Source organism: Pyxicephalus adspersus, chromosome 9, assembly GCF_032062135.1.
Source record: "Pyxicephalus adspersus chromosome 9, UCB_Pads_2.0, whole genome shotgun sequence".
NCBI classification, from domain to species: Eukaryota; Metazoa; Chordata; class Amphibia; order Anura; family Pyxicephalidae; genus Pyxicephalus; species Pyxicephalus adspersus.
The window spans coordinates 59,811,073-59,827,252 of NC_092866.1; the positions used below are offsets into that span (position 1 = coordinate 59,811,073).

At 37.1% G+C, this 16,180-nt stretch overlaps 1 protein-coding gene across 1 annotated transcript in view; it reads left to right on the forward strand.

Moving 5' to 3' along the window:
• The window catches only part of LOC140337763 (receptor-type tyrosine-protein phosphatase eta-like), a 75,548-nt gene that overhangs the window by 42,868 nt on the left and 16,500 nt on the right, over positions 1-16,180 (forward strand). The window contains exons 11-18 of the mRNA XM_072421564.1: positions 2,035-2,310; positions 3,449-3,703; positions 8,467-8,739; positions 10,092-10,367; positions 11,655-11,909; positions 12,975-13,244; positions 14,301-14,576; positions 15,075-15,206. Of these exons, the coding sequence (XP_072277665.1) occupies positions 2,035-2,310; positions 3,449-3,703; positions 8,467-8,739; positions 10,092-10,367; positions 11,655-11,909; positions 12,975-13,244; positions 14,301-14,576; positions 15,075-15,206 (2,013 nt within the window). The remainder of the gene's footprint in view (positions 1-2,034; positions 2,311-3,448; positions 3,704-8,466; positions 8,740-10,091; positions 10,368-11,654; positions 11,910-12,974; positions 13,245-14,300; positions 14,577-15,074; positions 15,207-16,180) is intronic.

A 16,180-nucleotide genomic window follows, 5' to 3' on the forward strand; every position in this document is an offset into this window, starting at 1 on the left:
CGATGATGAGTTCAGTTTTATCCAGATTGAGTTTCAGAAATCTGTCAGACATCCAAGATGAAATGGCCCACATCACAATGATAAAGAATACAATAGTGAGCATGCATCAGCCAACATTATGGTTCTGACACCAGGAGAGACTTATACGTTCCTGGTATTTACAATAGCCGTGGATATTGTCACTGAATCTGATCCAATGTCACTGACTACCTGCACAGGTGAGTACAGAATGGAACAGAAAAACAGCCTAATGTTTAATAAAGGGAAATAAAATGTTAAAGATATTCTAAAAGGAAAAATGATCTCCACTTGTTTTATTCCCCAATCTTTGGAAATCTAATTGCCCCATTTTTAATAATGGGAAAGATTTTGTTCTTTAGCTTCTAATAGTAGAGAATAGAGGGACTCTAATACCTCTATAGCAGAGATAAAAAGCTCAATTCGTTTGAATGGGGTAACTGTTCCCCACTAAATATGGAGAAACAGGCAGCTGCTGATGTGGTTTTTTTAAAGTGCTTTCTTGCAATCGATAAGATAGTAATCAGGCTGTATGTATAAAAAAAGAGACATTCCCTCAAACATTCCCTCATGTGAATCAATTACTGCCATTGAAACACATGGACCTAGAAGATTCCCAAAAGGCAATGTTTAAGGGAATGTCTAATTCCCTGTGTTATAAATAAAGTCCTTAATAAATTCAATTTTTGTAAAAATCAATCACACTAAAAGTTTGTCTGACAAGTAGCCTGTTTGCATTTTTATTGTTATGCTCCATCACAGTCACACCATTCAAGCCGTGTTTCTTTCAGGGGACTAGGTAACTTGTTAGAAAAAAAGGTTGTTTCATTGACACCGAAAGGTACTTTAAACTGTTCAAATATATTATATATTTTACCATCTACAAGTTTACCTATTATAAATACTGATCCTCATTCTGCAGATATCAGTAAAGAATTCCACTAAAACTGTAGCGTTATTTGTGCTGTAGAGCTTATGGGCTAAATTGTAGTTCTTGTACTGTGTAAATCTCTGGGCTGGGTATACAGATGTACAACTCTTTCAGAGGTAAAACATCCTGTATATATATATATATATATATATATATATATAAATATATATAGATATATAAAAATATATATATATCTCACATTTAACTGTTTGCCTAGAGATCAACTTTGAAAAACAAAATTGCTGATCTGGGTAGCAGGGCTATATAAATTTTAGAATTGTTGGACAGAAATATGAATAACATCTCAGGGATTTATGTATTTACCTGTTTGTCAGCAGTACAGCACCAATTCAGGTTATGCAATATTTAAAGTTTGGACATAAAACAAATTATTCTGATGGAAAAACAACTCAACTACTGTAGGAGACTTTTGTGAATGTTCTGTGTGAATTGTACTTTCATTCTGTTTGAATGTAAGGGGTCGCCCCCGACACACTGGGGACCGTTCTGTGACAAAGGCCGAAGTTTAATAGTCCATTCTAACAGATCAAGTTTTAATGTATGAAATAGTACTCACTAAAATTGTTGATTTGTTTTTATGTTTTTAGATTGCTATTAGATAAAACATTGTCTTTTTTAATAAATAAATTGGATTATTTGTGAAGGTGGTAGATTCTATATTGCGGGTATTGCAACATTTTGTAGATAGCAGAAATCATACGGGATAATAGTTAATGATTTGGTGGACAGCTTGTCATTTTTACTGTTTCTCAAGTGACAATATATATTTATCATTCCCACCTGCTACATAAAAGGTGAGGGAAGTATGTAGAAGGGCAGAGTAGTTGTATCAGCAGTAATAAACACTCCAAGATGGGAACTGACTGTCTGGGAGTAGTCAAAAAAGAAGAAAAATCTCCCTGTCCACACAAATTTTCTCCTGAGGGTTATCTTACGTCCTGTGTAATGAGCTATAGTGTCTTACCTAAAGTTGTATTTTTTTTCCTTTCATGTTATTATGGTAAGGACCATCCAATCTGTATCAAATCCAACTACTATCAGAATTTTGTGTTTTCCATTTCCAGATCCCACTCCACCAGCAAATATCACCTTTACAGACGGGATTGAGTCAAGCTCCATTGCATTATTTTGGGGAGAACCAATAAACATGACGGGTGTGAATAAGTTATATAGTATAACTTACTGGAATTCTTCTTCTTCTGTCAACTGGACTGTGACAAGTGATACTCCAATTGTCACCCTTAAGAACCTGACATCTGGGACTAATTACACGGTGTCTGTGGTCACAGTCGGAGTCTTGGGGTATCAGAGCACACCTGTCATCGGATGTAAATTCACAAGTAAGTTGATGTTCCTTCTTGAAGCTGTGTGCATTCTGGTATGCTTTATGTGTTGCCCTGAGTCTTGGAATGATCATAAGAGGTGTTTCACTTAACATGGTCTCACTTTTTCAAGGAAGACTAAAAAAAATGTTTTTTGAACATTGGCTGGTTAAAGTCCTCAGAGCTTTTTCCCATTCACCAAGAGTAGATTAAACATAGCACTTCTGGATAAGGGGGAGCACCTGACTCTTCCTTTGCCACCCATGCAGCCCATCACAAGGAATAATTGGTGTCATTAGGTTTCTGCGACCTCACCTAATCTTCAACCGCATGTGTGGTTGGGACTCTTGGGATTTTACAGAAAGGGGAAGTAAGTATGTTGGGGGCAGACACTGACATAGTATGGCTCTTGATCCCCCCAGTGTTTTTATACCCCAAAATTAACTTTATGATTATGTCATATTTGGTGCATCAAAACAAATGGTGTAAATGTCAATGAGCTTTGGGTTTGTATCAATGCCAAGTGTCTGACGCCATTTTTAAGCTCATTTAGAATTCATTACCAGGTGCAACTGACCTGCAGCTAAACTCTAATTTGCATTGACTTGACCTGATTTAGGTGGGTTATACATTCCATTAGACTTCTATGAGTGCAAAACTCAGCATCAGATACAGTAGTGTAATTGATTTTGTATAATATTTAGCTGCCCTAAGTTTTTTCTGGATGATATTTTTTAAAGCTGAACTTCAGGCCAACAGTTAAACATCCAGGTGACATATACATAGTATGAGAGCTGTTTTTCTTGCCAAAAGATTTGTATTTCTGTCCAACCATTCCAATGATACACAGATCTTTTTGCGGGACAGGAGACCTGTTTTTCTCTGAAGCAGTTAAGTAACACTAACCGGTCATGGTCCTCCCCCACCAAATGATTGATACCTGCCGATATCTCTGAATAAACCCCATGGAGATATATTTCATGCATCGTATAATCAAATTGTCATTTTAAATTGTTCTGCTTTGTGGTACATTTTCTATAAATCCACAAGGGGAACTTGCCTCCATTAATGATTAATGATGGTGGTAAAGAATATTAATGACTGTGAAAATATTTTTGGGAAAATTTACATTTATCCAATTTTTTCTCTCTCTTAGCCCCTGATCAAGTGTATGGTATCACAGTAAACAATAACAAATCAGTGGATTCTCTGGTGGTGAACTGGATGGGTCCAGCAGGACAAGTGTCTTATTATGTTGTCAATATAACAGGCGATGTAAATAGCACACAGCAAATTAGTTCTTTATCGGTGACTTTCTCAGGATTATTACCAGGCAGGAATTATACCATCACCGTACAGACAGTCAGTGGGGATCGCACCAATACAGCCCAACCTGTGACCGAGGCCACATGTGAGTATGATCAAATCATGCGACCTGCTGATGGTGGTGTGAGTTCCAAATTTGGCATAAGTTGGCAAACACCTAAAGGGGAGGATAACAGTATCAATGAATAAAAACAAATGTGTTTAACTCCTATTGTCATGTTGTCGAGCAACAATTGCCACCGCCCTATATACACACACCTAATAACAGTCGTCTTCATCCTCCCGTGCCATTTCATTTTTCTGCAGAATGTGTCCAGTCACCAGGTCTGAGTCAGGATATAAGCTTATTCACAGGAAATAAGCTCCTGATTCTTTATTAAGAGACCCTGTAGTCAGTCCATTAGTAATTCTTATCTTTGTAAATTTAGTAGAATTTTAAAGATGGAAATGCTTGCATGTATCAAGCTTATTTTCTATACATAGACTATCAGGAGAATGGCTGACTGTAACTAGAAAGATGATATCCGGCATTTTGCCATCTGGCAATTATCTGAGCTTACTGCAGTTCAATATATAGTATAAAAAGAAGAGAAAGCCAGGGTATTTGTTTGTTGTGGCAATATATTAATTATAGTGTACAATTCTATTCCTTAATTTCAGGAATGAAAATAACAAAAGGTACAAGTTATTTTCAAACAACACTTATTATTAGGAGTGAGGTCCACTCCGCTGTGTCTGAAGGCATTGGGGTGACCTATTAACTAGGCAAATTATCACTAACAATGTAAGAGAAAAACACAGATTGCGTCCCAACGCGTTTCACCTTTAAGGCTTCTTCAGGTGACTTTTTTGCATGATGTTGGATTGCAAGCTGCATATGAACATATTGGATAGATAAGTACATGATATAAAGAGGGTATATCGATTAAAACATAAAAATATTTTGCAAAATATCACGTCAGATGATGTTTAGATACATAACATTGTGATAATTTGTGACAATCACATGGTCACATGTGACAATCACATGGTTTGAGACAAATGTACATAATATCCATGCAAATTGGTCATCTCATATGAGAATCCTGAATAAGATTAATAGCTAAAGTTAAACGTTTTAAATTTGATGGTAATGTACTGTTTGTGTGAGGTGTGATTTGGATTGTTATAGTGTATCCTACAGGGGTTAAACTGATGTTTGTATGATCTATTTAACATGATTAAATTTTAATAAAATTAATAAGAAGAAGGGGTACTAACGTGATGTAGTCAATAGGTCAAGGAAACAAACGGACAAGAATTTAGTGAGGTATACGTCAAGGAGTAAGAGGTGTGTCTAAGATTAAGAACAAGTAATGTTTTTAAACATGCTTGTATGACAAAGGTAGTATAAGAAGGGATCGAAAATAGTGAGCGTCATTACTAATATCTTATTAGTTAAGGTTCTTTTGCTCCCATAAAGGTTAGTTCTGGTTTAGTCAAAATAAAGTGAAAGCAATTGCAGATATGTCCAAAAAATGATATCAAGACATGAATTGGTATAAATATAAACCACAGTCATAGAAAAAGCCATGTAAGGTACCTGATTCAATGGTGATATAAAAATAACATAGTGTTGTGTGCAGCGGGGGGCGCTGTATGGGGAGTGTCTGTCTTTTTAAGGGGAAGACATCATGACACGTGTGTTGCTAGAGTACTTCTGCCCTCAAGCTAGTAATACACTTCCACCCTTAGGGGCAAGTGGTGGCTTTTTGCTCTGCGCTTGCGCCATGTCGCCACGCTTGCGCAGTGTAGGAATAGGATGTTCCCTCCCTTGGTTGGAATTCGTTTTCCTAGAGCCAACTTTATGTAAATTGGAGGGTGGTTGGTTGGGAGGAGTTGGGGGTGTAGAGGCAACGGGGAAGTGTGTAATGAATAGAGATTTATAAAAGTGTGGGGTGATTTGCTGATGTGAATGACTATGTTTAAAAATAGGAATGGTTATAATGTTTGAGGTAGGTGTGTATTAAACCAATGAAAGTATTGCTATGAAGGTTGCAAGAATAAAACTGGTGAGAGTATGATGATGGATGAGAAATTTGGTATATATGGATAGTGACTGTGGATTTGAAACAAGGTAGAGAAAATATGACAATGTTTTAACATAGTACAGATCATCAAATAACATATCATAGTGTCCATATACATATACAATCTATCAGATGTATCCAATGAATCATCAAATGTCATTAAAATGATATTAATCAATAATATAAGATAATAAAAGACATTAATAATTAATGTCTGAGAGCCTGACATGGTACAGTAAGGTTATACGTTAATTAGTATAGAAGAGTTAATAATTTATTGCGTTATTGTTGTCAAATTTGGTTTGAAGATTTAGACGAATATTTACAGATATTTGTAGAAGTAAGGTGTCAATGTCTCCACCCCGAGGGTTAGGGAGGATATGTTCTAATCCAAAGAATTTCGATCCCTGTGGGTCAAATTTGTGTTTTGTTGCCATATGATGGCTCAATGGGGGGGTGATTTTTCCATTGATTACAGCGTAAATGTCATAGATGCATCTGCATAAGGGTCTTTTGGTTTTGCCTATATAGTATGCTCCGCATGTACATGTAATCATGTATATGACTCCTAAGGTTGCGCAATCTATATGGTGTCTGGGGCGATGTGTTTTGCCATTGCGTAAGAGTATATTCATAGATTGCAACACCCATTTGCATTGGGGGCACCGACCGCATCTAAAAGTGCCTCTGGTGTTATTGGTATTTGGTGCGCTAAAAGAGGAAAAATGACTTCAGAGATGGTGCTTTGCGGAATGTTAATTGTGGTCACCAATAAATTTTGTAGGTTGAGGGTTGGTTTGCAGGATATGCCAGTGGTTTTGAAATATATTTTGGATAAATCTGTGTTGTTGGTTGAAGGTAGTTATGATTCTTGTTGTTCGGTGTTGCTTAGGAGTACGTTTGGGTTTTTCGGCCAACAGGTCATCTCTAGAGAAGAGGCAGGCCTTCTGATAGACTTTTCCTAATGTTTTTTTAGGGTATCCACGTTGCAGAAGTCTCTCCTGCAGTGCTTTTGCCTCTGTTTTAAATATCGTGTCCAAGGAGCAGTTGCGCCCTATGTGCAAGTATTGGCTATAGGGAATATTTTTTATCAATAATTGAGGATGAGCACTTTTGGCTTGCAATATCATATTCCCTGCGGTTGATTTCCTATATAAACAAGTTGTTTTTGTATTATCGTCGTTGATGAATAGAAAGACATCCAGGAAGGGTAGACCTATTTTGCTGTATTCCTATGTGAACTTTAAGTAATAGTCGTTTTGTTGCAGCACTTGGAAAAACTGGTTTATGAGAAGTGTAGGACCTGTCCAGAACATAAGGATATCGTCAATATAGCATTACCATGATAGTATATGGGAACCAAAGTGAGTAGTGGGAAAGGTTGAAAAAATTCCCTCTTGAATATATTTCAATTGTTGCAAAATGAAGTTGTCTTTTTTATAAGCCATTGGTTGATGTTGAGCATTGGAATATCATAACTAGGCCCATTTTGTGAGTAATGCTCGAATAAAGCGCTTCCACGTCTATTGTTACCAATGTGGTATTGGCTGGAATTTGTAATATCTTTTTTGATTTAAGTAGTTCTATGGTATCTTACAAAAACAATGGCATTTGTTCTACTAGTGGTTGCAGATAAGAGTCTACAATTTCACTTGCATGTGATGCTATGAATTGAATAGCTGACACTATGGCCGTCCTGTGGGATTGAGAAGGTTCTTATGAATTTCCGGTAAGATGTAAAATGGGGGGGTTAATGGGTGTGGGATTAGGAGATAGTCCTTAGTGTTTTTATCTATAATATTTTGCTGGAAGGCAAGTTATGAAATTCAATTCTGAAAGTTTCAAAGACATCAGACGAAATTCATTCTTTGTTGTTTAGGATTCGGAGACATATGGATTTGAAATGGGAGGTGTTCATTATTACACTATTGCCTCCCTTGTCTAATGCCTTAATGACGATATTCTTATTATTCTTAAGATTCTGAATTGCCTTCACCATGGTGGGCATAAAATTGTGTGAAGTGGGCCCACCTACCAGATTACTTTTAAGTATATCACTCGTGACTAAGTCTACAAAGAGTTGTATCCAGGGGTTCACCGAGAGCTGTGGAAAAAATCCAGATTTTGGTTTCCTAGAAAGTGGGTCACTTTTTGGATCTAATGTTTGTAATGTGTTTTGGATTGAATCGTGAGGTTCATTTTCCTTTAATAGTTCCAATAGATCACGAAGAGTTCTAAAGTCTTCTATTTTGAAGTCTTTGTCTGTGCTTAAAGTGTTGGTATAAGTATCTTCCTTCACCAGGTCGTATAGGTATTTAAGAAGTAGATTATGGGCAAATATAGGTGAAAGCAATTCAGATTACGGGCAAATTGGTGAAAGCAATTTAGAATTTTAAGAATATTAAGAATATCCTCATTAAGGCATCAGTTGAAAATAACTTGTACCTCATTCCTGAAATGAAGGAATAGAATTGTACACTATAATTAATACATTGCCACAACAAACAATTACCCTGGCTTTCTCTTCTTTTTTTTACTTTGTGTGGAATCATCTACCATCAGGGTATGTGGCTTTCTTTGACTATAAGAAATTGTCTAGCATCTTTCTTATCATCCAATCTTTACTGCAGTTCAACTGATTACTTAAATTTAATATAAAAACAAAAAAGGTATTATGGTCAGAACCATCCAATCTGTGTCCAATCCAAGCCTAATCTATGAACATTTTATATTTAAACCATGGATTCTCACCAGAATGGTATATTTTTTCCATTTCCAGATCCCACTGCACCAGGAAACATCATCTTTACGAACATTGGAACAAACACCATCACATTATCTTGGGGAGAGCCAATAAATATGACGAGTGTGATGAAGTCATATAGTATAACTTACTGGAATTCTTCATCTTCTGTCAACTGGACTGTGCCAAGTAATACGCCATATGTCACCCTTGAGAACATGACATCTGGGACTAATTACACTGTGTCTGTGGTCACAGTCGGAGTCCGGGGGTATCTGAGCACACCTGTCATTAGTTATGTATTTACAAGTAAGTTGATGTTCTTTCTTGAAGCTGTGTGCAGTCTGGTATGTTTTATATGTTGTCCTGTGGCTTGGAAATATTTCACTTAACATGGTCATATTTATAGTGATATTTCATAAGGAATGCACATGCATAAGGAATCACATGCAAGAACACCAACATTTTTTGTTTTGAATATTGGCTGATTGAAGTCCTCAGAACTTTTTTTCGTTCACCAGTAGTATATTAAATGTAGTATTTCTGGGTAAGGGGGAGCACATGATTCTTCTTTTGCCACTCTTACAGCCCATCAGTAGGAATAATTGGTGTCATTGTTTTTCCTTGACCTTACCTAATCTTCAACCAGATGTGTGGTTGGGATTTAACAGAAAGGGGAAGTAATTATGTTGAGGGCAGACACGGGCATATTATGGATCTTGATCCCCCCCCCTTTTTATACCCCAAATAAACTTTACTTTTTTGTCAACTAATACATATTTGGTGCATCAAAACAAATGGAGTAAATGTCAACAAGCTTTGGGCTTGTATTAATGGCAAGTGTCTCTGCTTGTACAAAACCCAGTATCAGATAGTGTAGTGTATTGGATTCTGTTTATTATTTATCTGCCCTAGGTTCTCTTCTGGCTGATTTTTTTAAAGCTGAACTTCAGACCAACAGGTAAACACCCAGGTGACATATACATACATGTATGGGAGCATGTTTTACCTGCCAAAAGATTTTTATTTCTGTCCAACCATTCCCAGGATGAACAGACCTTTTTGTCTGCATATTAGCTGCCTCCCTAATTTCCTAGTATTTGGAATTCATGATCTCCAGCTATAGAAGATAGGCAGAATTCCTCTTAAGTCTAAGTTCAGATGGGTGTTTGTTAACTGCATACTTAACTGCTCCTGGGCACCCATTTTTAACAATTGGACTTCCAGGAATATTCAATAGTGTTCTCGACAGGCATTTTCCAAACAGGTTGAAGGCTATGTAAGCTGAGCAGCAGACCACTCTGAGACTCTTCACAAAGCATCTCAAAATCTTCACTACAAATAAATGTCTATACAAAGAGGGATTTCAAAAGTTCCAATTCATTTCATTGATAAACAAAGCCCTGGGTCGGTCGAGGACTAGTTGACAGCGGTGAACTCAGTGGTACCGCTGTCAAGAACCACTCTTCTGGATGTCTAATCTGATTCGAAATTCTGATAATTGCTTTTCCAGGATTCTTTTACAATGACATTGTGCCTGGTTGGTGACATTCAAACTCCTAATTGCACCATTTGTTTGTATTATTTGCTATATGATGTTTCTGCAGCTCCACTTTGTTTTTAATGGTAAATATCTACTTGATTTTTTTTCTTGCTTACAGAACCAATGCCGGTGATTTCACTCCAAAATACATCCTCTACTACAAGTTCTGTGGCATTGATTTGGAGAAAATCATTTGAGTATCAGAGTTCTTATAGCTACAGAGTGCAAACAAATGTAACATCACCATCTGCAGTGGTAAAGAATATGACAGTGACCAGCGAATCGGCCAATATAACCGACCTGTCAGCAGGAGAGACGTACACATTCATTGTATATACAAGAGCCGCTGATATAGTCACTGAATCTGACCCGGTGTCAATAACTTCCTGCACAAGTAAGTATGTCAGGAAATTTTTAGTAAGAAAGTAACACTTCACAGAGTTACTTTAATACAGTAATATAACATGGCAGTGCTTTGGGCCTCCAAAATAGAACGAAAGCCTTCAGCAATAAGCCCAGCAAAAGCTCCACCACTATTAGCATTATAAAACAATTAATCAGAGTTACATTAATATTGCATTTAAGTAGCTTGTTAATAGATATATAACTTTAGTAAATATTTGGTCATGTGACCACCAATTCTCCACAATCCATGTGACCTGCTGCTTTTGTTTGCTTCTCTCCCCATACCAGTTTATAGGAAAATTAAAAAGCAACTGCAGCAGGTTAAATGCAGGGCAACCAGCAATTAGTTTTAAATGAACTCTGAAATACCTCAGGCTGAAGTGGAAAGCTTACTTCATTAGCACAGGTCCTAAAGATACAGTTCATAGCTGTGCTACTTTTTGCCCTGAATGTGTCTGCATCCCTTTCTCAAAAATTGCTGGGTACTTTCATTTTGCCTGTGACATTAGCACATTCAGCAGTCTCACAGCTGTCTGTCAAAAAAATGCCCTAGGATTCCAAATACACATTCCTCCTGGTCCAGGGAAAAGAAAAAAAGTGCTGCGGATTGGCTTGATGCTACCACACATGTCAAAGTTGCATGAACCTTTGTAGAGGAGACCTGGGCAAGTGGAGCAGAGCTTCTGACATCTCCCAAAGTGCTGATTTTCAAACAAAATACCAATGCTGATTTTTATGGCAGAAGGGATTTGTATGTTTTTTTTTAAAAAACATAAAACCTTAAAAAGCCAAAAACATCAGTCATTTTTAATTGCACACTGACATCTCCAGTCAAAGCTCTGTGTGGATACTTGTATATTGGGATGTCTAGTTAATTTACTAGGAAATACCTGCTGATATCACCCGTTCCCCCCTTTTATTCTGATCACATCAGTCACAGAAAAAAATCTGTGTTATTTTGGTCAGTTTGCTTTTTTTGAGGTTCAGAGGTACAAGATGCAGTGCTGACATTTGTCATATATAGCAATATATGGTCATATATATGGTCATATATATTGTCATATATATGGCAATTGACCAGGGTCCCCACCTTCCCCAGGGCCCCATATAACATTGGCAGGGGGTGGTAGGATTTGAAATGCTGTGCATTTCTGATCACGCTAATATTTGACCAAGGGCACATTTTGCCTAAAACCAAGCAGCACACTGATGAAATACAGTGCGTGCAGTTCTGTAAATAATTGTATGTGCAACTAACCCTGTGTTGTGTTTTCAGTTCCCGAACAAGCTGTCGGTGTCACAGTGGGAAATCAAAATTCATTTAATTCTCTGGTGGTGAGCTGGACGGCACCAGCAGGAAAAGTGTCTTATTATATTGTCAGTATAACAGGAGATGTAAGCAAGACACTGCAGAGTACTTCTACACAAGTGACTTTCACTGGCTTACTGCCAGGCAGGAATTATACCATCACCGTACTGACAGTCAGTTACGATTGCACCAATACAGCCCCACCAGTTACCGAGGCCACATGTGAGTATGATCAGGTCATGCAACCTGTTCCGTATGTTGTGACCATGCACACCACCTCCAATAGTATATTATACTGTATATAACGTGCAACAAGTGTATGGCAAAAGTTCCAAATGTGACCTAAGTCAAGAGTTGCTGCTAGTTCTATAGAAATTAGAGGAGAGTCTGATGATGACAGCCAAAAAGCAGGCAGATCAGATGGGTCTAAACAATGACTGAAAGCAGATCAAATACTGGTTATGTACTCAGCTCTAGAAAGAAAAAAAAACATATAATATCACCAAATCAGACGGGTAATCTAGACTGATGTGGGCAGATTATAATAAAGCCTTCTAGTTAGGTCATGTGTGAAGACTACAATGTGATTTTGCTCAAATTTGCTTTTAGACAGATACATAAAGATATTCTGCTAAACATTTGAAATGGCAAACCATGTAGCTTTGACTGGCCCTCAATATATGGGTGAGGTCATTGACTTTGCTATACCCTGCGGAAGGGTCCCATAAAAATGGGTATGGTATATTTAATATTTATTGGTTTTTATATGGCAACCTTCAGTATTATGAATGAGTATGCTATGAATGACCCATAGTTTACATAAGCTTTGCATGGGCAGGCTTAAAGGTAAGTGAAGGAACAGGCACTGAACTAAGGTAACCATTGTACTAAAATTTAAGTTACGGTTATTCCAGTGGCCATTTATCCAATATGCAGGCTACCTATGTGTATGGAGATCAGGGTGTGAAAAGTGGTTGAAGTAAATTGCACTGTGTCTGACCTAAACAAAAAGTTTTGCATATCTTAGTTTCTCTTATGTTCTTATAGCCAAAACCATAGATCTTTCTGGAATACAGTATTATGTGATTTCCATTTCCACATTATGTGATTTCCATTTCCACATCCCAGCCCAGAAACATCAGCTTTGTAGACATTGCAAAAAACAATATCACATTTTCTTATGGAGAGCCCACAAATATGATGAGTGTGGCAAAGTCATATATCTATAGTAATTTTCCGTTCGAACCATGGATTCTAACTAAAATTTTGTGTGTTTTTTATTTCCAGATCCCACTCCACCAGGAACCATCACCTTTACTGACGTCAGAACAAACACCATCACATTATCTTGGGGGGAGCCAATGAATATGAATGTGATGAAAACATATAGAATATCTTACTGGAATTCTTCTTCTTCTGTAGCCTTAACTGAGACGAGTAATACACCAAGTATCACCCTTCAGAACCTGACGTCTGGGACTAATTACACCATCAGTGTGGTGACAGTTGGAGTCCGGGGGTATCAGAGCACACCTGTCAAAACTTCTATATTCACAAGTAAGTCGGTTTCTATTTTTGAAAGTTTTGAGAAGTTCACAATGTTAGTTTTTTGTTTTATCCAGAATCTTGGGAGGATCTTTGGTCCAATGAAGGCCACTGTAATAACACGGAGTATGAGATAAAAATAAATGTTTGAGAATCCCAAAGTTTTTTTTTTAACAACCAGGGATGTTGCTAAAAAAGAAGTTCAACTGCTGGAGCCCACAATGTCCTGTACAGTTGGAGAAGTCCAATCTGTAAACCTCCAGTTAAGAAATCACTTTATCTAGAAGGACAAGTGTTTGCTAGCAGATAGTAGATTAGTGGTAGCACAGAAGCAGATTGTATTCTCAAATCCGACTCAAATTTTGGTCACCATATTTTTACAAATTTTATTTTGTGAAAATACATTTCTCACTTTTGCCTATCCCTACCCAGGTAACAGTAAAGACCTGACAGAAGGTATTAAGGAATAGTTGGCTGGAGTATGGTAGACTGGTCCCATTACCATATTTGCTGCCTTTCCAGCTTCATTACCTGGCTACAGTATTTTTTTGTTTTTTAAAAAGAGGGTGAATCTTCTTTTTGAACCAAACTTGTTTGGTCATAATGGGATTTAGCTAGGTTAGGTTTTTCTCAACCTTTTTTTTTTACCATGGGAGAACCCTTAAAATTGCTTTTAGGTCTTATTAAATTAATTAAACTCATTAATTATTAAACCCACAGCTCACAGTATATTAGTGTGGTGATCAGTGGGAAGAATCTCTCTTACATTGGAGGCCAGTGGAGAGAATGTCATACTTACACATAGCCAAAATGATCATTGGTATCAGTGACTTCTGAGCAGCACAAAATGCTCCTTGCTCAAGGAACTCCCAACAACCCCTGGAGAAACCATAGTATTCCTTGGAACCCTGGTTAAGAACCACTGGGTTTCCTAGAAACCATACGCAATGAGATTGTGTCTGGAATTGTGTTATTAAGGTTGAGGAATATATTGTTTGCGCTGTTTCCCTATTGGCTGTTTTTCATGTGCGTCCTTTGTTATTCAATATTTTTTTTTTCAATCTACAGAACCAATGCTAGTGACTTCCCTGAATAGTCCATCACTTACAACAACTTCTGTGGCTTTGAATTGGAATAAACCAAATGAGTATCAGAGAAATTATACCTACAAGGTGCAGACATATCTCACATCATCATCTACACTGGTAAAGAATACAACAGTGACGAGCGAATCATCCAATATAACGGACCTGCAAGTTGGACTGAAATATACATTTATTGTTTATACAATAGCCATTGACAATACCACTGAATCTGACCCTGTGTCATATACTACTGACACACGTAAGTATAATTCAAACCGAAGAATCCACTACATAACACCTGTCAGGATTAGGGATGCTTGAGTGATTTTTGAAAGTAAAAGTCTTATTTCCTCAAGGGGCAAAATCACAAAAAAACATTTTCTACATTTTGGAAATGTAATTTGCAAATTTTAGAAGTTAATTGTAAATCCCCTGAACATAGCATTGCCACTGAATTTCTGGGGAAGTCAGGGGAACATGTATGGGAACATGTCACAGGTGAAACCATGTTTTAAAAAACCGATGTCGTTTTTCTTTAAATCTAAGTGAAATAGTAATTAAAAGGCATTTTTATTAAATTGCATGTTTCTTTATTTAAAGTAAACTAGAAAATGTCCACATGGTTCTTCTTCAGCAGCTTATATGAACTTTACTGTTGTGGTTTATGACTGCACTTAAATTATTACAGTGACCATTGTGTACATCATGCAGGATCCCTAAAACGGATAAATAAAAAATTCTTGTTTTTGTCTTTCAGTTCCGATTGTTCCAGGCATTGTAATTGTGAAACCAGTAGCGTCTTATGACCATATTGATATAACTTTTAATTTGTTCAGTACTGCAAATGGGCCTGTGAAAACATATGCTTTAATCGTAACATCTGATAAAGGTATGGTGACCATAGTAATCATTATTTTTTCTTCTCTCAGCAGAAAGAGAAAATATTTGAACAAACTAGCCAGGTCTAATAAGAAAGCATTAACCTTTGCCTACATCAGGCAAAGCAACACGTATATATATCTCTGGGGAGACAAATAAAGCCAGGCCTTTATCTAATAATACACTGATAAATTTATTTTAATGCTAATAAAGTACCTTAGTTTGTTCCTTAAAGTTCTCTGCTGACTTTTTTTTCACTGTCCAGTCACAGGGGTGTACAGCAAAAGACATGTAGAGTACAAGTACAGTTAAAAGATATTTAATGGCTCTTAAAACAGAATAAACTCGTTGGTGGGTGGTGGGCTTCTGCCATAATCAACAAGTATGCATTGCATATTTCCAGTTATGGCACATACTTACCCGTGTGCAGTCACCCTGCAGCCATGACCAGAATTGCTGCATCCTCGGAAGGCACCATCTTCGCCACCGGTTCCATGGCAGACTTCTGTGAAGACAGCAATCTGTTGGATGGCCACTGATAATATAATTCCGGCTGGAGTTACAGTATCCCTGGAAAATACATACTACATCCTGGTTATTTTTTGTTTTTTTTTTAAATTAAAAAATATAATCAGATGAGCTTAGTCTTTATATCCCCACCCCTTTTTTGTGGGTTGAAGTATTTTGTACTTTTGAGTTCTTTATAATTATTGTTGGCTACCATTAGATGGAGCTGTATTCACATGTAAAGTTTGTAACAAACAGCTTTTCTTTCACATTCTTTTGATCTGTCAAACCAAAGACAGATGCAGTTCCAGGATTTTTTTTTTGTTTTTAATTGTATTTTGAGCACAAAACTTTCTTGAGTGTTTATGCTCTTGAAGCTGTCATTGTTGAACTGGTAAAAAAAAAGCTTGCCTTGTTGCTTTTCTGATACTCTACCTTAATACCTTCTAAATCACAGACCCGGCATGAGTATGCAGC